Source organism: Capsella rubella, unplaced genomic scaffold, assembly GCF_000375325.1.
Source record: "Capsella rubella cultivar Monte Gargano unplaced genomic scaffold, Caprub1_0 scaffold_5, whole genome shotgun sequence".
Taxonomy (NCBI): Eukaryota; Viridiplantae; Streptophyta; class Magnoliopsida; order Brassicales; family Brassicaceae; genus Capsella; species Capsella rubella.
Window position 1 is genome coordinate 2,552,525 of NW_006238919.1, and position 21,343 is coordinate 2,573,867.

Sequence of the window (21,343 nt, forward strand, 5' to 3'; positions counted from 1 at the left end):
GACAATTAAAAACCATAAAAGTTTTACCTCTGCTCCTTCCTTCACTGGGTCTTCCTCTTCAACTTACACCGAGTAACAAAGTTTTAAAACACATAAGCAACGTGAAAACACTGTTATAGTTAAAAACAAAGCTGACATCCTCACCTCTATAGTCCTTGATTTCTCCTGCCATGTATAGATGGGAAACCCAACAAACTGAGAGTAATTCTTAACAAGATTCTTGATCCTCGTAGAATCCGCAAATTCTTACTTGTCATCGTCCTGCACCCCGGGAGTAAGCAGTCAACTAAACTATATAGATCAAATGTAAGAATACTTGAATAGAGAATGTTTTCAGGGTCTGTTTCTTCTTTGATCACATATGAGCTACTATCAGCTACCGATTCCCAAACATATTGCTTGTCAGATTTAGGGCTTTTGGTGGACACAACAATCTGAAAAGTAGAAACAACTATCAGCCCACTCCTCATAACAGTTACACTAACCAAAAGACACTAAAAACAAAAGTTAAAAGTCTTCACCTTTCCAGCAACTAAAAAAAGCAGAGTAAAACCCAAAACAGTCTATAAATGAAATAGTGTACCATCAGTGAGATTACCCTATGCATTAAAAATAATTACGAGATCAAATAAATGACAACTTACAAGTGCTTATAGATTTTAGACATGATAAGCTTTAATTACAAACAACATTGTAAATGGCAGATAGATTAGCTAATTTTTGTGGTGGATCATGCTATAATATAATCAAACATTCATTTCAAACTATAAAATACAAGAGAATAAAAGTCGTTAATCTTTTACCTTTTAGTGTCATATGAAGAGACGTTAATCTTTCATTCATCAGAGGCAAGAGCTTTCCGCTAATAGCTTAATCATCATACACCTCAAGAAGTTGCATTCTCTCATATAAGCAAGGCTATCGACTACGAAGGAGCCGAGAATAATTGGTATAAACCTAACATTGTAAAGCAGATATAGATAAGCTAACTAGTAGTGGTCCATGTTCGTGAATTTCAAAGTATTGAAACACTAAAGACCTTTTTACCTTTTAGTTTCAAATGAAGAAAAATTAATCTAAGGAGCCAAGAATTTGCATACAAAGAAAAGAAAAAATATGAATATACGTAAGGCTATTACTTACCTTGAGTGATTCTTCCAACTGAGCAAGATTTTCCAATTTATCCTACAAGATACTCACACTGCAAATATGGATCATGTCAGCTCTTTGTTCCTTTCTAAAGACTAAAAATTTAAGAATCATCTTGGGATCTTTTGTTCAGACCTCTTTTGAACTCTTTGACTTCCAACAATATCCATACCAGCGAGGCAGTAACATAGCCTTTGTTTCTCAAGTTTTGACTTCACCTCAGTAGACACATGGCCAGAAAGATATACAAGAATTAAAGTAAGATCAACATGTCACTTACAGAGCATTAGAACCATGGAGTTTGTTTCAAATTCTTGGGCAGAAAACTGAATCTGCAGATCAATAGCATAAATATTCTTTAGATAATTTCCTGAAACAGTTGGTGACAATATTCAAACTACTAAATAACAAAATTAGGGAGGAAAATAAACTGAGTGCTTCAGAGTTGAGGAACAAAATACAGAACATCTTACCTTTCTATATCTATAAAATCTAACTAGCTTCATATCTAGGAAACATTTGTCTGACTTTATATTAATTCTAAGCCTAGTTAAGTTAGTTATACCTTATCTGATTTGGTATAGAAACTATGACATCGAATCAAACCTTGTGCCAGAGATATGTGGTAGGCCCGAGTCTGGTTGCAAGTAGACTAGACTCAATGTCGCAAACCCTGAAAACTAAAACCAACAAATAAAATATTTAGAGAGAAGAATGATCATAGAACCTGATCTTTGGTCTTTCAAGTAAGTTTCTGAGAGGCTGGTATAAATGGATAACAATTGTTCTTGTTCCACATACACAAAAAGATATGGTCTATGTGGTAGAAAGAGTAATGAGGACGCGGAAATTTTCTTGACAGATCACGCTCAAGAGTCTCCATTCTGTAAAGTAGTATCACTATCAAAGCAAAATAGATAATTCTATATATGGAACATTAGACTGAGACAGTTAGTGAGCAAATAAGCACGCAAGTTAAGGATGGTAATGAAACAAGGAAACAAGGAAGGAGACAAATGAAACAAAGAAACAGAGAAGCAAGGAAACAGGGAAGGAGACAATGAAACAAAGAAACAGAGAAGCAATGAAACACGGAGGAAGACAATGAATCAAGAACCAGAGAAGCAAGGAGACAATGAATCAAAGAAACAGAGAAGCAAGGAGACAATGAAACAAAGAAACAGAGAAGCAAGGAAACAAGGAAGAAGACAATGAAACAAAGAAGCAATTACGAATGTGTATGTATGCAAGTTTGAATGCAAGTGAACAAGTAAATATGCAAAGAATCAAAGAAGAATATAAGAAAACAAGTGACAACAACACGCAAGGAACTAAGGCATGTATCCTCCTCCTCCGTATACACCACCACCACTGTCACTTCTTTTTATCACGTTCATCTTCCCGATAACATCATCCAAAGTAATTCAATAGATCAACATAACATGCACAAACTTATTATGAGTAGCTTGATACCAAAATCAATCAGAACATGTATAAATAGACTTAAAGAGAAATTAATATACCGTTCACGATTCATGTTTTGGGTTCAGACTCGTTGAATTGTGATCTGATCTTTGAAAAACCCAACAAAGCACAGAAAGAATCACAAAGAAAGGTTCAAATTCAGAATAAGAAAGATCAAAGATGATGTACCTAAACTTACCAACATGTTAGGGTTCATAATCAGATACAGTAACAAAAGAGAGTCACAGAATAAGAAAGATCAAAGATGATCTTTCCTCCGAACAACTTAGGGTTCAATCCCTTCACGATTCCTCCGCCGTGCGTCTCCCTCCGCCGTCCGTCTCCGTCGATCTATCTTCGACTCCATCCTCCTCCGTCTGTCCCTGTGTCGTCGGTTGATCATCATCGATAATCAGATATAGTAACAAAATTAGAGAGTCACAGAATAGGAAGATCGAAGATGATGTACGTAACTTACGAACAAGTTAGGGTTCAATCCCTTCACGATTCCTCCGCCGCCCGTCTCCCTCCGCCGTCCGTCTCCGTCTCCGTTCAATCCCTTCATGACCGTTGTGTTGCGTCTCAACGCATAGAAGAGAATTTTGCTCTGAGTCGGTGATTTATTTCTGGGTTTGGGTTTCGAATTTAAAATCACGTTTCACGCTCCACGGTTTATGACCGTTTTGAAGAGTGATGACGTGTCGTTAATTTAAAGTAAACCACAATCTACAATTAAACCAAACCAAATCAAATTCATAACCGATACTTTCTTTTTTAATTCTTATAGTTTTAATTCAACGGGCTGTACAAACAAGAGTTCTCAACATCTTCTATGTTGTTCCATATGATTTTTTTTCTTGTATAAAATTCACTTTCAAAAAAAAAATATAAGCTGTAAACTTTGTGTGCACATTATATTTATTGATAGTATAAAGAAGCTCTTTTTTTGTTAATCAATTTTATCTAAATTAATAAAAGTTATACGTATAATTTTTTATTTTTTTGAAACAGGCTTAATTATATGAAAAAACTTACGGACCTCATAAGGTTTTTACAAGACGTATATGATGTGGGTATTTTAAAAGGTATTGTGTTTCTTTCAATCATGAGTTTTGTGGGCATGAAAAGTGTAATCTGAGTCATGTTATTCGGATTTACAGTTTTGCAAGAAATACATATAATTATTTAGATATTTGCAAGAAAGAGATTGTAAGATAATCTAAGAAATATGGAAATAAATATTGTTGTTGGAACTTGGAAATCCAAAAGATTTAAATTTAAGGGGAAAAACAATGTGTAATCTAGTTTAAGTTGTAAATATTCAACTATGATATATATCATTTTGTCTTTTTAATCAAATACATGTTAAAGCTATCGTTATCCAATTTTAATTTATCCAATCATATGCTTTATATAAATCGACCGGTTTCTCGCCACCTTCTCTCTTTAAATAGATATCATCTTCTCTGGTTCACCAATACCATGTGCCTCCATAATCAAACCAATAGAATTGCTTAAATGCTGTAAAATTCTGATAGTGCTTATAGTTAGGTCCTTGTTTCAAAGTACACATGTAACGAGACGTACCCCAAAGGTTAGCCAGAAAACGAATTTTAGAATATTGTCCAATTGGTATGATAGTCGGGCCAATTACGTTATCTTTGGAATAACACTTCATCCATAAGCGTTTTTGGAATTTAACTTCATTCATGATTCTGACTTCGGCTCTACCGGATACGTAGCCAAGCATGTAAATGTTAAAAACAAAGAGAAACACTAAAAGGCTTTTCATTTTTCTTTTTATTTGAAGTTGTTTTATTTTGTTAACTTGGTATATTCATGGTACTATATATACTTTTTTGTGATAATCCAGGTACCCCAACGCTTGACGACAGGGCAGGGGTCCACGTGTTAGCTATCGGATACCCGACAGAGCAGGGGTCCACAAGATGCACTTCAACATTAGTTTATAACAAGTTAACAACTACATATGATATCAATATTATGTATACATAATATTATAATTATCAATATTATGTATACATAAATCTAATGAAGAAAAAGGATAAAATCAAGAAGCATTTAATTTGTGGAAGCTCAATTGTAACCATCACATTAAATTAGTATATTTAATATTATTTTTGATAAATATATTAGTTTATATGTTTTTATTACTATAGGCAGTCAGAATTTCTTATAGATAATCTCTTTAAGGGTTAAAATATCAAAATATTGAAATTTATGTCCTTTTTTTTTTTTTTTGCCGGCGAAATTTATGTCCTTATAATCAAACATAATCTCTAACTTATATCATACTATCTATGTAACCAAAAAAAAAACTGAAATATATACTAAAAATATGATATTTAGAAATTTTATATTTGGTTACAAAAATCTTGTTAATTTTTTTTCACATTCATTCATTTTTAATCAGTTAATTTTCAACTATGATTATATACAATATTATATATACATATATATATTAAATTTAAATATTAAAACAGAATGAACTACAATGTTTTGCCACCCTACTACTCTTATTTGGGGAGATATTTTGAAAAATGACTTCCCAAAATGTAGAATATTACATTATTTCCCATTAGCATTAAGAACAAGAAAAATCTCATTAGTTTAAACAATTGGATTCGGGAAGCAAATCATTAGGAGAATCAATTTGTGAATATTACTCAATTCTGTTGGACATCAAGATCAAACAACCAGCGGATTTGCTTGCAAAATCTTTTGAAAAGGTGTATTCTAATTTCTTATATCATCATATGTTCCTTGTTTCCTTATTTATTACTTGCATTTTAATCACGTTCAAACTCTTTAATTAACAGTAACCAGAAGTTAAAAAAACAACAACATATGTCTGTGATATAACTTTGTTTTTAATTAGCAAAAAAAAAATAAACATCTGATTTTTTCTATCCTTGCAATCACAAGCATAGCTACTAAACCAATAAAAGAGAGTTATATTGGATTGGAACATTATCCACTTGTTCGCTGACATGGCTATTCTCCACTGCCACGAGATCTTCCACTCCCACATGGCCTAACCACAAGCTCTACATATATCTTCTCCACGTGAATCTAGTTTGTGAAAATCTAAAATCAACCAATCAACACTCGCTGATATGTCTATCCACAAAATGAAGTAATGAACACTTACGTACTATTAAAATGGTGTCTCCACTCTCCAATTCAATAAACATCTCATTCTCACTTCCTTTTGTTTCTCTGAGTTCTTGTTTAGAAGAAGCAATGGCCACTTCAGCAATCCAGCACTCTTCTTTCGCCGGCCAGACGGCTCTTAAGCCATCCAACGATCTCCTTCGCAAGGTCGGAGCCTCCAACGGTGGTGGCCGCATCGTCATGCGCCGTACCGTCAAGTCTACTCCTCAAAGCATCTGGTTCCATCTCTAACCTCTCTCTCTCTTTCAGTTTGGTCTGGATCAGATTAGATTGGTTTATCCGGACTAAACGACCACATCAGTTTATGTTTCCTCAGTTAATCACCAAACCATTTAATTTAGTATCTAACAAAAATAAACTTTGTGACAGGTACGGACCAGACCGTCCCAAATACCTAGGACCATTCTCGGAAAACACACCATCATACCTAACCGGAGAATACCCTGGAGACTACGGCTGGGACACCGCCGGTCTCTCAGCCGATCCTGAAACATTCGCAAAGAACCGTGAGCTCGAAGTTATCCACAGTAGATGGGCAATGTTGGGAGCATTAGGCTGCACCTTCCCTGAGATCCTCTCCAAAAACGGAGTCAAATTCGGTGAAGCCGTGTGGTTCAGGGCAGGATCTCAGATCTTCTCGGAAGGAGGGCTTGACTACCTTGGAAACCCTAACTTGATCCACGCGCAAAGCATATTAGCTATATGGGCATGTCAAGTTGTTTTAATGGGATTCATCGAAGGTTACAGAATCGGAGGTGGTCCTCTTGGTGAAGGTCTTGACCCACTTTACCCCGGTGGTGCTTTTGACCCTTTGAACTTAGCAGAGGATCCAGAAGCATTCTCGGAATTGAAGGTAAAGGAGCTCAAGAACGGTCGTCTTGCAATGTTCTCAATGTTTGGATTCTTCGTTCAAGCCATTGTTACTGGTAAAGGTCCGATCGAGAACTTGTTCGACCATATCGCAGACCCTGTGGCTAACAATGCTTGGGCTTTCGCCACCAACTTCGTCCCCGGAAAATAAAAAGTTTGACTCGGATAATTTATGTAAATTATATCTTTTAAGAATCTCATTAGTTGATATGTTGGTTCTATATTCTATCTACCGGTCACAAATTCTCGTTAGCTTGCAACTTAGCACAAACACACACAAAAATACGTTTAAAAGACTAAAAGTTTTGATTCAAAAAAAAAAGAAGACTAAAAGTCTAAAACAATATATATGGACGCATTAGATACTAATACGAATTATTATCATGGATACGATTGGATTGGTTTAATTGTGCTTAATTACGTTCGCATACCTTCGGTTTCTTCCTAGCTAGTTATAAAGAAAAGAGAGGAATACTTTTGAGGCTATTTCTACAAAGTGAATCAGCTGTGAGAAGGTGAGATTCGAATATTTAAAAAAATTTAAAAATAATGGAAATTAAATATAGAATTTATAAGTAGTTTTATAGAATTTTTAGACTAGCCCTATGGTAATACTATATACGTTTAATGATAGTTTAAAATAAATCTAACACATACACATACTCAAAATGTGGACCTTTATGCACATACCAACCCTTGAAATTAAATAAACATTGGTTCATCACCAAGCAAAGGGAATAGAAGGAGCTCTGACACTATATAGAATGTGGTGAATGATTCTCTTTTTACAATATATATATATATATAGTGGTTACAAGAGAACACTTATGTCTTAATTAATTACAGTTGAATTCTGTATTTAGATATGTTTTACAGAGAGTTCTTCGGTGCACCATGCATGCCAATTCTATGTTAGCCATGTTTCTACCGCCGATCAGAATTGCTGCAAAAGCCTTTACCTAATTTTAACACTATTAGATATCCCACATCGATGATGGGATATATTCTTAGATAATATATATACGATGTGACAATCTTTTTCCTTTGAGTTAGCTTAAAGGAGAAGTATTAGATATCCCACATCGATAATGGGATAGATTCTTGGATAATAAATATGTGATGTGATAATCCCTCTTCTTTAAGTAAACTTTTGGGATTTTAGTTATGCCACATTACTAATATGGTATCATAGCCCAACAAGCAAATTCCCACAAAAATGGTTTTTCCATCTGTGTGGTCCCATATAAGTGGCATGTCTTGTTGTATTTCGAGATGTTGGGTTTGTACAGTTTCTGTGTTGGACCGTTTAAACCCAAATCTCGAGAGGGGCTATTAGATATCTCTTATCGATGATGGAATAGATTCTTGGGTAATATATATGTGATGTGACAATCATTCTCCTTTGAGTTAGCTTTTGGAATTAGTTAAGGTACATTACTAATAAACACCGGTCTTGGTTTAGTCTTTTCTTTGCAAGATTTTGGAGTCACCAATCATGTATACTTTGAATTTTGAGAATATTTGTTATGGGGGGGGAGGGGGGGTTGGTGTTACCCATATATGATTATATGTGTACTTTAAATATTATCGAATTTTTATATTGTAGTTACTAGTTAATGTCGAGATGGGCTATATTGGTTAATATTTACGTAAAAAAAACAAAAAAATGAAAGTTAATATCAAGCATTTATATATGTTATTTCTTTTTACTACAAATTAAATAGGCCTATATATGTTTATGATATCTACTTACTTAAAAAGCTATTTAAGAAACTAATTAAGGGTTATGCATTCTTAAATTGGAGTTGATTGGATTTTAAAACTACAAATTAATCTTTGTTTTGGAGAATATATGTAAGTGTAACTGTTGTTATCACCGCAATCGCAAGCATAGCCAATAGGGCATGACCAATATGCAAGATAGCATGAGAACACTATCCTCTTTGGGTTTTTCATATATTTCGTTCACCCCACAAGATCTTCCCTTGCCACATGGCTACAACCATAACCTCTACATATCTCCTGCACGTAAAATTGAGTTTGTGGAAAATCTAAAACCAACCAATCAAAACTCGCTGACATGTCTATTTGCTAATCTTCCCACAAAAATGAACACTCTATTTATAAAAAACGAAGTCCCCAATTCACAAACATAACACCAACAACATTATCATCTCACTTATTACTACTTCTTTTGCTTTAGTGTTCTTGTTTAGAAGAAGCAATGGCCACTTCAGCAATCCAACACTCTTCTTTCGCTGGCCAAACGACTCTAAAGCCATCCAACGATCTCCTCCGCAAAGTTGGAGCTTCCAACGGTGGTGCTCGCATTGTCATGCGTCGTACCGTCAAGTCTACACCTCAGAGCATCTGGTTTCAACCCTAATCTTTGTTTCTTTTTGAGATTTTTGGTTTTAACAGAATAGTAAACATTGAAAACTGAATCTAGTAAAGATTAATAATGGTTTTAGTTCAAGATTCGTATTTTCATTAAACGGAAACAATAAACTTTCGTTGAGTTATGTCTACTCTTTCTTAAATTTGGTTATGTTTTTCGATTGGTACGTTCAGTTTGGCTTTATGGATTAGATTACATTGGTTTTAATCCGACTAAACGACTCATAAATTTTTCTTTCTTCATTTTTGGTATAGCTAATCCACCGAAACAACTATCTAACAACAAAAACTTTGTGACAGGTATGGACCAGACCGTCCCAAATACCTAGGACCATTCTCGGAAAACACACCATCATACCTAACCGGAGAATACCCTGGAGACTACGGCTGGGACACCGCCGGTCTCTCAGCCGATCCTGAAACATTCGCCAAGAACCGTGAGCTCGAAGTTATCCACAGTAGATGGGCAATGTTGGGCGCTTTAGGTTGCACCTTCCCTGAAATTCTCTCCAAAAACGGAGTCAAATTCGGTGAAGCCGTGTGGTTCAAGGCAGGATCTCAGATCTTCTCGGAAGGAGGGCTTGACTACCTCGGAAACCCTAACTTGATCCACGCGCAAAGCATATTAGCTATATGGGCATGTCAAGTTGTTTTAATGGGATTCATTGAAGGATACAGAATCGGAGGTGGTCCTCTTGGTGAAGGTCTTGACCCGCTTTACCCCGGTGGTGCTTTTGACCCATTGAACTTAGCAGAGGATCCAGAGGCATTCTCGGAATTGAAGGTAAAGGAGCTCAAGAACGGTCGTCTTGCAATGTTCTCAATGTTTGGATTCTTTGTGCAAGCCATTGTTACTGGTAAAGGTCCGATCGAGAACCTGTTCGACCATATCGCAGACCCTGTGGCTAACAATGCTTGGGCTTTCGCCACCAACTTCGTCCCCGGAAAATAGAGTTTGACGAGATCATTTATGTAAAGCTTCAACATCTATCAATGTATTAAGGTGTCTCTATATATGATATGTTGGTTCCATATTCTTTGCTTTGCCACTGTTCGAACTTCGAACCAAGGAAGTTGTACATGCTTCAGATGCATAAAATTATTTACAAATATTGAATTTTTTTATAACTGTTCCTTTATAAATGTTAAAATTGAAAGAAAAAAAAATACAAATCTACTCAACATTGCATATAAATTTCAAAATGGCTTGCGCACCAAATTTCTCCTCCATTAGATTGAAATGACTAAGGAATCAAAATGTTCAAAAAAACTATATACAACAGAATCGAAATTGTTATAACAGAGCTAAATAACTGGGAACAAAGGGAAAACAAAACATAGATCTGATCTGATACAAAGACCCAACCAAATGTTCTTGGAAGGCCAAATGTAACAATACACTTTTTTTTTTCTGTCTTCTCTTTTCTTTCTTTTCTTTTTTCACATTCTATTTTCGAAAAAACAAAGGAAAAAATAAAATTACTTTAGATATATATATATCTTTTGCTACCAACAAATATTAACGTCTCACGAATTTGGCTAAAAATAGCCCAAAACGGAGAAAAAGATCACTAATACGAGATCCCAAGATCAAAAGATATGTTTCTGAGACAAAAAGGGTTTACCTCACTCACGAATTTGTTCAGACTGATCTAAATCAGTTCCTGTAGATGCAATCACCTCAGAAGAAGCTCCTTCGATGGACTCGTGGTTACTTTTATTGTTATCGTTGTTGCTTTCTTTGGTCTCTTGTTTATCCAAAGTACTGTCGTTGTCCCCAGAAACACTTGTCTTTTCTGGTTCTTCCGTAGAGGAGGCCTTGACTTCATCTGCTGGTTTTGGGTCATTAGAGACAGAAGCGCACTTGTCTTTGCTGCTATGGAGGTCACGTGAAACAGAGACACTATTACTATTGTTGTTGTTGTTGTTGTTGTTGTTATTATTGCTTTCTCGATTGCTTTGACGTGTTACCCAAACAAGCTGCAACATGTGTTCTTGCCAACACTTTGCATTAGCTAATGCTTTCTCGGCTGCGTTGCGTTTCACAAATGTGACACAAGCTGCACGGTTTTCGTTATGTGTTTCATGGTCCTTGCCCTTATCAATCGATGCATTGTCTTCCAGTTCCACTTTTGAGACTTCGCCATAAGAAGAAAAATGTTCCTTTAAGACAGCAACCTGGAAGTAAAAAATAGTTCAAAGCATCAGTAAGTAAGTTAATAGTCCCAGTGGAATTTGGTAGTATTTATATAGGAAAGTTAGAAAGTTTAGCACATTTATAGAGAAGAGCAAAGGAAAAGGGACATACATCGGCTAACCCAGTTGGCAAAGGAGGTACCACTTTGATGGTCGTGGTGCGGTTATCCAACTTATACCTATTTGCCATAGGAGCGTTCAAACTTGTCGTAAAAGAATAAGGTCTTTGCTTCAGGTTTTTTGAATCGGGCGATGAAGATTCTGTGCTTAGTTTGCAAGTGGAAAGTGGTTTCTGGATAGGCACTCTCTTATCTGTAGATGACTCTGTTTTTGGTGATGCAATTGCAGCACCAGAATCAGAGGCTGTGTCTACTTTAACGCGCTTAGCATCTGGTTCATCTGCTTCCTCACCTTTGACAACCGTACCCTGAGAAGATAGCAAGATGATATGAATGTTGTCCAAGTAAATAATTTTATTTTTATCTATGTGATGCTGGGTAAGAGAGGGTCATTAGCTGAAGACATCATCAACAAAGCTAAATATATCACGACACACATATGAGTAGTCAAATATCTGTGAAACGAACTCAATGGTATATTATAATCAGAAATCATGCTAGCACTTTTCTAGCATTGAACACTTCTTTAATTTCTTAAAGACACTTCTGAGATTCAAATTCGCAGAATCCTAACTTCTACTTCTGCTTACCTTGCTAGTGATTGCTAAATTGTAACCAGGATTTACGAAAAAATGGAAAGAGATTTTGTTACTTGGTCTTACTTGTTTTTCAAAGGTGGCCAATTTTTTGCGATACTCATTACGCTTCTGATCCAGCATTTCCTGTTTTATCCGAAGTGTCTCCTTCAACTGCTCAAGAGTGGCTGCTTTTTTCTGCTGAAGCAGCGTAACCTTGGGACCATTAGTAGCCACCACAGGCTTAGACTGTTCCGAGGATGGAACTCCACCAGTGTGAAAGGCAGGACCCTTTGCCATAGAATTGACATGGTTGCTTTTCGATGCTGCAGCAATTGGAAGTTGGTTCTGCCCTCCAGAAGCAGCCATACCACGACCCTTCATAGAAGCACCATTGCCAGTGGACAGGCCATTATCAGGTATACTATCTCTATTTGCCCACCAAAGTTTGATAAAGCGGTTACCCATCACAGCATCAGGTGCCCTGAGAGCAGATTCAGCTTCTTCACGTTTTGAGAATTGTACAAATGCTCGCTCAGTATTTAATGGGATGTGAATGTCAATAACTTTACCAAACTTCTGAAAATGGGAAAGAATGAGGTCCCTTCTGTTGCTCTCGTGGGGAACATTATTCACAAATAAAGTCCGCATTGCCTTTTGAGTTGATTTCCTAGTATTGTTCATCGCATCATTTGAAGTATTTGATGAATCCACAACTTTTGTGACACTTTCACCAACATAATTTTGTTTACCATGTCGGGATATATTAACTGAGACCTCCTTTAATTGATCTTCAAGACCAGCAGATGAATTTAATACTGCATCAACTTTCTCTTTGGAATTTGCTTGACTATTAGAACCACGCATTCTTCCCCAAACTGACTGACTTATGCTTCTAGAGTCTCGAATACCACATCCATTTTCAGTGCCATCTTGGTTATTGTCATCCAGCGGAGCTAGATTCTCATCAATCCCATGAGAGTTTTGTGTAGATATTGCACCTGAAGTTTCACCAGCACTGTTATTCCATAAAGGTTGATCAGGATCGTAAAAGTCAGTTCCACCACCACTAGGATATACATCCCCAAAAGCCAAATTATCAACAGTCAATCCACCCTCATTAATTCTCCCATGAGCTCCTTTGGGATTCATGAAACTGGCAGCCCCAAACTGAGCAGGTACCGGTTTAGAAGAAGCTGCCAGATGAGGAGCAGCAGGGACTGAAACAGGCAGGTTAAACTGTGATAGACTCTGCACAAATGGAAAATGAAGAAGAATTAGTTTAGTTAAAAAAAATGGTAGATACGAATTCTTTTATGCAAGACAATGTATTTGCGATTCAACAACCAAGATATCATTAAGATACACCCAAAAATCAAATTAGAGTTTGGCTGGTTCTGAGAGTCATGCCAGGTAAAGCTAGTGCTGAACACATTAAGAATTCTTAAATTTAACATCACTGAGAATTACGGTTGAAGGGAGTAAAGTGGTCATACTACTAGCAACATATGCAAGAAACATTGATGTGCTGAATTTCCAGCTCAGTGGAGGATCATGTAAATAGCTATCAAATATCCAGTAAACCCTCTAGATTCTATTGTGTTTTCCTACATAAATCTAATTCCACTGAAGGGAAACTTATTTCAAGAAAACATACCTGAACATCATCAACAACAATACGATTTATCCCATGCTCCATTGGACACATGTCCCCTCTGAGGCAGAAACCACGTTCCTCAAAGTCTCTGCATCGCTGCCGAGGAATACCCATGTTGAGTGGAGCATTTAAGGGAGGTCTTAGGGAACCTTGTAAGTGATGAAAAGCATCCAAGCCACCATTTGGAACTCCAGGAATCATTCCAAAAGCAGGCCATGGTGCACCTTGAGCAGCTGAAACACCAGCTAGTCCCCTTCCTCCAAACATATTGGGGGCCATAGACCCGACTTGAACCATATGCGATGAGAGATCAACAGGGTTAAACCTGGAATCACGCTGAGCCCAAGAACCATAGTTTCCTCTACCTCTACCAGGACCAGAGTCCCTTGAAAACATTTGGTTCGACCTCATTCTTTGATTATCAAACTGTACACGTTGCCCTGATCCTGCCCCAAAAGACCGCTTATCTTGTTCACTAAACGAATTGCCATTTTCATAATGTCTATAATTTTTCCTGTACGGCCGTGAGAAACCCTGATCTGAAGAACCTTGTTCCAAGGATTGAGACCTTGTCTCTTCTTTCCTACGGTGCTTATGGTTGCGATCATCATCCTCCTCCTCGCTGATCTCATGCTCCTCCTCAGGATCACTCATACACTCGGGTGGAGATAACACACTTTGCTTTTGAGAGGAAACAGGAAGTTCCATAAATAAACTTCACTAATGCAGAGCTTCTTATCTCTTCATACAAAACTCTGATACAATTTAGTATCCACCATCAGATGATTGCACAACAAACAAAGAGTAATACACCAAAACGAAACCCTAAACGATCTAAATAGCAATCAATCCTCAAAAATACTTATATCTCAGCTTCCCCTTAGTGATTACTAAGCAACAAAACAATTATCTCTCTCGAGATCACAGTTTCATGCTTCGCCTATACAATCGATTAAGCTCAAAATTCCCACAATAACTCGATTTACACTAACAAACTAAGATAACTCCAGAATACTAAGCTACTAACAACAACAAGCATAACAAACTTAGGGTTTAATCGAACCTAGCGAGCTTAAAAAAATTTAAGAAAACGGGAAAATAAATCTTACAGGTTAATCTCCGGGAACAATCGATGACTCTGTTCGCTCTTCTTCACAGACCAACAAATCGGATTCAGGCTAACACGACGACGAAAACCTAAATCAAAAGCAATGGATGGAACATTTGGGGAAGAAACTGGAGCGAAGAAAACACAAATTAGTGACGGAGGGAGAGATCTTCAATGAAGACTAATAAATCCGCGACGGAGATTGTTCGCCGACGACGTTCCGGAATTGCTCGGAGAATCAACGTCGTTGATAGCTACTGGTCTCGGCGTTAGGGTTTGAAGGAGCTGTGGAATTAAGCTGAGAGAGAGGGTAGAGAGAGAGAGGAGAGAGAGAGGGGCCTTTTTGTTAACAAAAATAAAATTGCGAGTATAAACAAAGGCAATGCGAAGAGAAGACTGGAAATTTTTTTATTGCTAGTTTGCTACCTCAAGAGTTTGTGAATTTTACATAATGGCCCAAATTTTTTTTCATAATTCTGTATTGATACAAAACTTATATAATTTAAGTTTCAAGCCATGTGTATTATTAATTTATAATCATATTAACGTTTTGAATATTAGTGTATAGATATTTTACTCTATATATAATGTCATAGAACTTATATCTTTAATTTTGGAAGATGTCTTGTTTCTTTTTTCTTGGGCTAAGAAGATGTCTATTTTTTACAAAACAACACTAGATTAGTCATTTACTGCTACAAACTCGAGCGAGGAAACATATTAGTGATGGAGGGAGTTCAATGAATCCGCGACGGAGATTGTTCGCGGACGACATTCCAGAATTTTTCAGAAGAGTTTGTGAATTTTACAGAACGGTCCAATTGTTTTTCATTATTCTGTTTTGATACAAAACTTATAAAATTTAAACATTCAAAGTGTTTATATAATTTAAAATTCAAAAATTATTTGTATTCTTATTCTAAATGTTGTAACTATGAAATCATAAATCCGATTCCAACAGGTTGATAATCATTTTAACAAAATCATATTTTTCTCTTTCTATAATGTTAAATTAAATCTCTTTGATTTTTTTAACGATTGGTCATAAAATCATTGCAATCGAGTAATTTGTTCATAATTTTTCACTCAAAAGTTTTGTTGGTAAACAATTTTAGTAGCTAAAGAAATTACGTCAAAATGAACGTACAAAAAACATATAATTGACTCTATTAAAAATAAACTATGTCAAAAAAACTAGATAAACAACATTTTATTTGTTATTTGACTAATCAATCACATGTTATTTGTAATTTAGAAACATTTTTCTCATATCAAAAAACATAATTTTGTATGGATTATGATAATCTTTACAATCATAGATTCAAGATCATCATCAAAGATGCATATGACATTAACATCAGAAAATATCGCAACATTAAACTCTGATTTACAGTTGTTTACTCATCAAAAAAAAAACCTAACAGAAGAGAAACCTAACATTTTTTTTTTCCATATTTACAGGTTTTACTTTTTAGTACAAGAAATAAAGGAAAATAATATTGTTATTTTAATTTAATAAAATTACAGATACATAGGGATTGTTGACAAAAAAAAAAAGATAATACGTAGGGATTCAATAAAATAAGGAAAAGGGTAGATTTAAGATTTAATTCAATAAAAGATTTAAGGAATAGAGATATTTTCCTTTAATTATAAAAAAGATTTACTTCAACTATAAGAAATCAAAGCAACAATACTGCCCTAAAGTTTTGCGTTTTTATTATTCTCAAGATCTCTCGCCTACCTCTATCTAAGAGACGTTTCATCTCCAATCTTCTTCTTCGCTATCTCTTTGATAGATCTAATCTTCTAGTTCTTGATCGTCTCCTTCAAACAAGATTTACTCTTCTCTGATCTCTCTTTGTTGATATCCATGGATGACGAATATCTGAGCTACGAGGAGGAGGAGGAGAACGAGGAAGTGGATTATGATTATGATGATCATTACTCCGAGGACGTTGGTCAGGTGATCACGAAGGAAGAAGCACCTACGAGCCAAGTGATCACGAAGGAAGCACTTGTAGCAGCACAGAAGCAAGTTTTGGTTAGGGTTATGGAATTGTTATCGGTTAAGGAGAACCAAGCGAGGACCCTTCTTATTTATTACCAATGGGACGTTGATAAGTTGTTCTGTCTGTTTGCTGATCAAGGCAAAGATCGTTTGTTTTCTTGTGCTGGTCTTACTGCTTTTGATCCTTGTTTGGTTAGTTCGACTAGGATGATGGTGATGAACTGTTGTGATATATGCATGGAAGATGATTTACCAAGTGATGTGATGACTAGAATGGAGTGTGGTCATAGCTTTTGTAATGGTTGTTGGAAAGAGCATTTTATTGTTAGGATCAATGAAGGTGAGAGCAAAAGGATTAAGTGTATGGCTCATAAATGTAACGCGATTTGCGACGAGGATGTTGTTAGGAGACTGGTTAGTCCTGAGTTGGCTAAGAAGTTTGAACGTTTCCTCATTGAGTCGTATGTGGAAGATAACAGGATGGTGAAGTGGTGTCCAAGCACACCGCATTGCGGTAATGCCATTCGAAAAATCAAAGATGATGATGGCGAGGTTGAATGTTTATGTGGACTTCAGTTCTGTTTCAGTTGTCTTAGTGAGTCTCACTCTCCTTGCTCTTGTTTGATGTGGAAGCTATGGACTAAAAAATGTGCAGATGAGTCTGAGACTGTTAATTGGATAACAGTTAACACTAAGCTCTGTCCTAAATGTACCAAACCTATTTCAAAAAGTGAAGGTTGCAATCTCATGACTTGTAAATGTGGGCAGCATTTTTGTTGGCTTTGTGGTGAAGCTACTGGAGTCAGCCATACTTGGACGACCATCGATGGTCATAGCTGTGGTCGGTACAAAGATGACAAAGTAAGGCAAATGGAGAGAGCCAAAAGGGATTTAGACAGGTACACTCATTACCATTACCGTTACAAAGCACATACCGATTCATTGAAGCTAGAGGATAAACTTAGGAAGAATGTACTCGAAAAGGCAGTGTTGAATTCAGAAAGGAAGAGTGAAGAAGTGTTTACAAACTACATTTGGGTTACAGATGGAGTCAACAGGCTATTCAGATCAAGAAGGATCCTTTCGTATTCGTATGTTTTCGCGTACTACATGTTTGGTGAAGAGCTGTTTAAAGATGAGATGAGTGATAAAGAGAGAGAGATAAAGAAGAATCTGTTCGAGGATCAGCAGCAGCAACTTGAATGTAACGTTGAGAGGCTTTCCAAGGTTTTGGAAGAGCCTTTTGATGAGTACGAGTTTATGAAAGCAGTGGACATGAGGAGACAACTCAACAACTTGAGTGCTTTGGTTGATAACATATGCAAGCAAATGTATGAGTGTATTGAGAATGAACTTTTGGGTCCAATACAATTTGGAAACCATAACATTGCACCTTACAGGTCAAAGGGAATAGAACAAGCTACTGAGTTTTGTGCTGACATCTGCAAATCTTCTTCTTAAGTGTGGTTCAAGTGGTTCTTCATAGAATATGAGAGAAGTTTTATTTTTATTTTAATTTATCATAGTTTATTTGTTTACTTTTCAGCTTTGTTTCATACACAGATGATGTACCCTAGAATCGAAAACTATTTTGGTTACTTCGTTATTGTTGGCTCTTCTTAATTTGGTTGTTTATTAATCGTTTTAGGAGGATATGATGCAGATTAACCAATCTCTAAACCATTACAACTCACTGTTAAATACTTTACCTAGTTACCTTAAATTTGTTTAATTTGTAGCCATCGGACTTGCAAGGTGGCTTAGCTAGTTCATAGTATAGGGCAGGAGGTACAATGGTTCAAGACTTCAAGGTCCCAATAAAAAGGTTATGATGTTGTTGAAAAAAGAAAACAGAATAATATAAACCTGTACTTACAAAATAATTATATTACAAATATGTTATTGAAGGTGGAACGGGCCGAGTTTTAATTATTCGGATCCGAATCTATAACTTATACTCCTAAATATCAATATATATTATTTTCGGATATCCCCTAAATATCTATATATATTATATTCAGATTCCATAACAGAAATTAAAAATTAATATGATTTTAAATATATATATATATATATGATGTAAAATATATACAATGAACTCATAATAAAAATTACATAATATTTTTTTAAAATATAAAATATATATATTTTTTACTTTTACTAACATAGATCAGCCTCCTCTAGATATATAAAATTTTGGAGTAGAGATCGAGGCAAATTCCAAATAACAATCGTAAACAATACTCCACAATACAAATTATTTTTACAAACTGAATTCAAAGGTGCAGATTTAAAAATTCTAAAAAAGCTCCAACAAAAAATAACCCCCCTAAAATATAACAAGACATTAAATTATACCATCATACTCTTTATACACAACTTTAACCATCCAGTTCAGCGACTACGCGAATAGTCTCTAAATTGTGATTTTTACTTTTAGAAAAAAAAAAACTAAGTGATTATGATATTTGATAACTACGTTACATCTATATCTTCCTTTTTTTTTATTCAATAAGAAAATATAATTATGTTCCATGTTTACATTTTTAGTAAAAGAAAAATAGAAAGTGTCCAAGGAATATAATTAAGGATAGTCAAAATTACAAATAATAATAGAAAATTTTAAAATAAGGAAATCCTTAGTTCAATTAGAAAAAGGGAAATAGGTAAATTTCATCTATAAAAAGGAACTATGCTGCCATAAAGTTTTGCGTTATTGAATCCGAAGTAACAGTTCTCTATAAAAGCAAGGTCTCTATAAACTTGTCGTCTCAACTTCATCGTCTTCACTCTTTCTCTCTTGGTTCATCTTTTTGCTCTTGATCGTCTCTTAATTGTTTTGAACAATGGATGAAGATTCTGATTACTGTTACTCCTCTGATGACCAAGATCCGGAGTTTTCCAACGAGGAAGAGTCCAGTTTGCTACAGTCGAAGAAACCTACGAGCCTGGTGATTACGAAGGAAGCACTTGTAGCAGCACAGAAGGAGGTTTTGGTTAGGGTTATGGAATTGTTATCGGTTAAGGAGAACCAAGCGAGGACTCTTCTTATTTATTACCAATGGGACGTTGATAAGTTGTTCTCTGTGTTTGCTGATCAAGGCAAAGATCGATTGTTTTCTTGTGCTGGTCTTACTGCTTTTGCTCCTTGTTTGGTTAAGTCGAAGAAGAGGAAGAAGAAGGAGAAGACGAGGACAGGGAAGAAGAAGAAGGAGAAGACGAGGACAGGGAAGAAGGAGAAGGAGAAGACGAGGAGGGTGAAGAAGACTAAGAAGATGATGAAGTGCGATATCTGCATGGATGAGGATTTATCAAAATATGCGATGACAAGAATGGAGTGTGGTCATAGGTTTTGTAATGATTGTTGGAAGGGACACTATACAGTGAAGATTAATGAAGGTGAGAGCAAAAGGATTAGATGTATGGCTCATAAATGCAACACGATTTGCGACGAGGATGTTGTTAGGAGACTGGTTAGTCCGGAGTTAGCTGAGAAGTTTGATCGTTTCCTCGTTGAGTCGTATGTAGAAGATAACAAGATGGTGAAGTGGTGTCCAAGCACACCTCATTGCGGGAATGCCATCCAAAAAATCAAAGATGATGATGGCGAGGTCGAATGTTTATGTGGACTTCAGTTCTGTTTCAGTTGTCTGAGTGAGTCTCACTCTCCTTGCTCTTGTTTAATGTGGAAGCTATGGACTAAAAAATGTGCAGACGAGTCTGAGACTGTGAATTGGATCACTGTTCACACGAAGCTGTGTCCAAAATGTAGCAAACCTGTTCAAAAGAGGGATGGGTGCAATCACATGACTTGTATTTGTGGGCAGTATTTTTGCTGGCTGTGTGGTGGAGCTACTGGAAGAGATCATAGTTTCAAGAGTATTGCAGGTCATAGTTGTGGTCGGTACAACGATGACAACGTGAGGCAAATGGAGAGAGCCAAAAGGGATTTAAACAGGTATACACATTACCATTACCGATACAAAGCACATACCGATTCATCAAAGCTAGAGGATAAACTTAGGAAGAGTATCCTGGAGAAGGCAGTGTTAAATTCTGAAACCAAGGATCAAAGCGTGTTTAAAGAATACAGTTGGATTACAGATGCAGTCAACCGGTTATTCAGATCACGACGGATTCTTTCGTATTCTTATCCTTTCGCGTTCTACATGTTTGGCGAAGAATTGTTCGAAGATGATATGAGCGATGAAGAGAGAGATATGAAGAAGAACCTGTTTGAAGATCAGCAGCAGCAACTTGAAGGTAATGTTGAGAAACTATCCAAGATCTTAGAAGAGCCTTTTGATGAGTATGATCATGAGAAAGTAACAAATATGAAGCATCAACTCATCCAATTGTGTGCTTTGGTTGATACACTATGCAAGAAAATGTATGAGTGCATTGAAAATGATTTGTTAGGTCCAATCCAAGTTGGAATCCATAACATTGCACCTTACAGATCAATGGGAATAGAACAAGCTGCTGAGTTTTGTGCTTCTTCCCCTTGTGGTTCAAGCGGATCTTCGTTCGAATAAGTTTTAATTATTTATCTTCTTTTACTAGTTTTTGTTTCATAAACATTAATGATTTCTCTTGTTTTAC

The 21,343-nt window shown here is 36.0% G+C and overlaps 5 protein-coding genes, 1 long non-coding RNA gene and 1 pseudogene across 6 annotated transcripts; 4 read left to right on the plus strand and 3 right to left on the minus strand.

Moving 5' to 3' along the window:
- Positions 1-267: 267 nt before the first annotated feature.
- Positions 268-3,238, minus strand: LOC111830408. Its single transcript, XR_002833780.1, has 9 exons — positions 3,092-3,238; positions 2,813-2,996; positions 2,673-2,716; positions 1,951-2,033; positions 1,715-1,829; positions 1,285-1,481; positions 1,144-1,201; positions 804-957; positions 268-434 (listed from the first exon to the last, which is right to left on the minus strand). It is a non-coding gene; the product is annotated as an uncharacterized LOC111830408 (long non-coding RNA).
- Positions 3,239-3,868: 630 nt separating this feature from the next.
- On the minus strand, positions 3,869-4,405 carry LOC17886630 (annotated as a pseudogene).
- Positions 4,406-5,787: 1,382 nt separating this feature from the next.
- Positions 5,788-6,930, plus strand: LOC17886860 (chlorophyll a-b binding protein 2.4, chloroplastic). The gene is made up of 2 exons (XM_006291535.2): positions 5,788-6,026; positions 6,178-6,930. Exons 1-2 carry the CDS (start codon positions 5,797-5,799, stop codon positions 6,827-6,829), a joined length of 882 nt encoding a protein of 293 aa, XP_006291597.1. The 5' UTR covers positions 5,788-5,796; the 3' UTR covers positions 6,830-6,930.
- Positions 6,931-8,821: 1,891 nt separating this feature from the next.
- On the plus strand, positions 8,822-10,200 carry LOC17886898 (chlorophyll a-b binding protein 2.4, chloroplastic). Its single transcript, XM_006291622.2, has 2 exons — positions 8,822-9,051; positions 9,376-10,200. Exons 1-2 carry the CDS (start codon positions 8,903-8,905, stop codon positions 10,025-10,027), a joined length of 801 nt encoding a protein of 266 aa, XP_006291684.1. The 5' UTR covers positions 8,822-8,902; the 3' UTR covers positions 10,028-10,200.
- An 82-nt stretch (positions 10,201-10,282) lies between these two features.
- Positions 10,283-15,079, minus strand: LOC17885404 (zinc finger CCCH domain-containing protein 41). The gene is made up of 5 exons (XM_006290510.2): positions 14,732-15,079; positions 13,623-14,377; positions 12,053-13,216; positions 11,384-11,698; positions 10,283-11,253 (listed from the first exon to the last, which is right to left on the minus strand). The coding sequence occupies exons 2-5, from the start codon at positions 14,328-14,330 to the stop codon at positions 10,702-10,704; spliced, it is 2,739 nt and encodes a 912-aa protein (XP_006290572.1). The 5' UTR covers positions 14,331-14,377; positions 14,732-15,079; the 3' UTR covers positions 10,283-10,701.
- Positions 15,080-16,356: 1,277 nt separating this feature from the next.
- LOC17886514 (probable E3 ubiquitin-protein ligase ARI3) lies at positions 16,357-18,364 on the plus strand. Its single transcript, XM_006292232.2, has one exon. The coding sequence runs from the start codon at positions 16,604-16,606 to the stop codon at positions 18,200-18,202; it is 1,599 nt and encodes a 532-aa protein (XP_006292294.1). The 5' UTR covers positions 16,357-16,603; the 3' UTR covers positions 18,203-18,364.
- A 715-nt stretch (positions 18,365-19,079) lies between these two features.
- LOC17887218 (putative E3 ubiquitin-protein ligase ARI4) lies at positions 19,080-21,299 on the plus strand. The gene has a single exon (XM_006292624.2). The coding sequence runs from the start codon at positions 19,588-19,590 to the stop codon at positions 21,274-21,276; it is 1,689 nt and encodes a 562-aa protein (XP_006292686.1). The 5' UTR covers positions 19,080-19,587; the 3' UTR covers positions 21,277-21,299.
- The last annotated feature ends 44 nt before the right edge of the window (positions 21,300-21,343 follow it).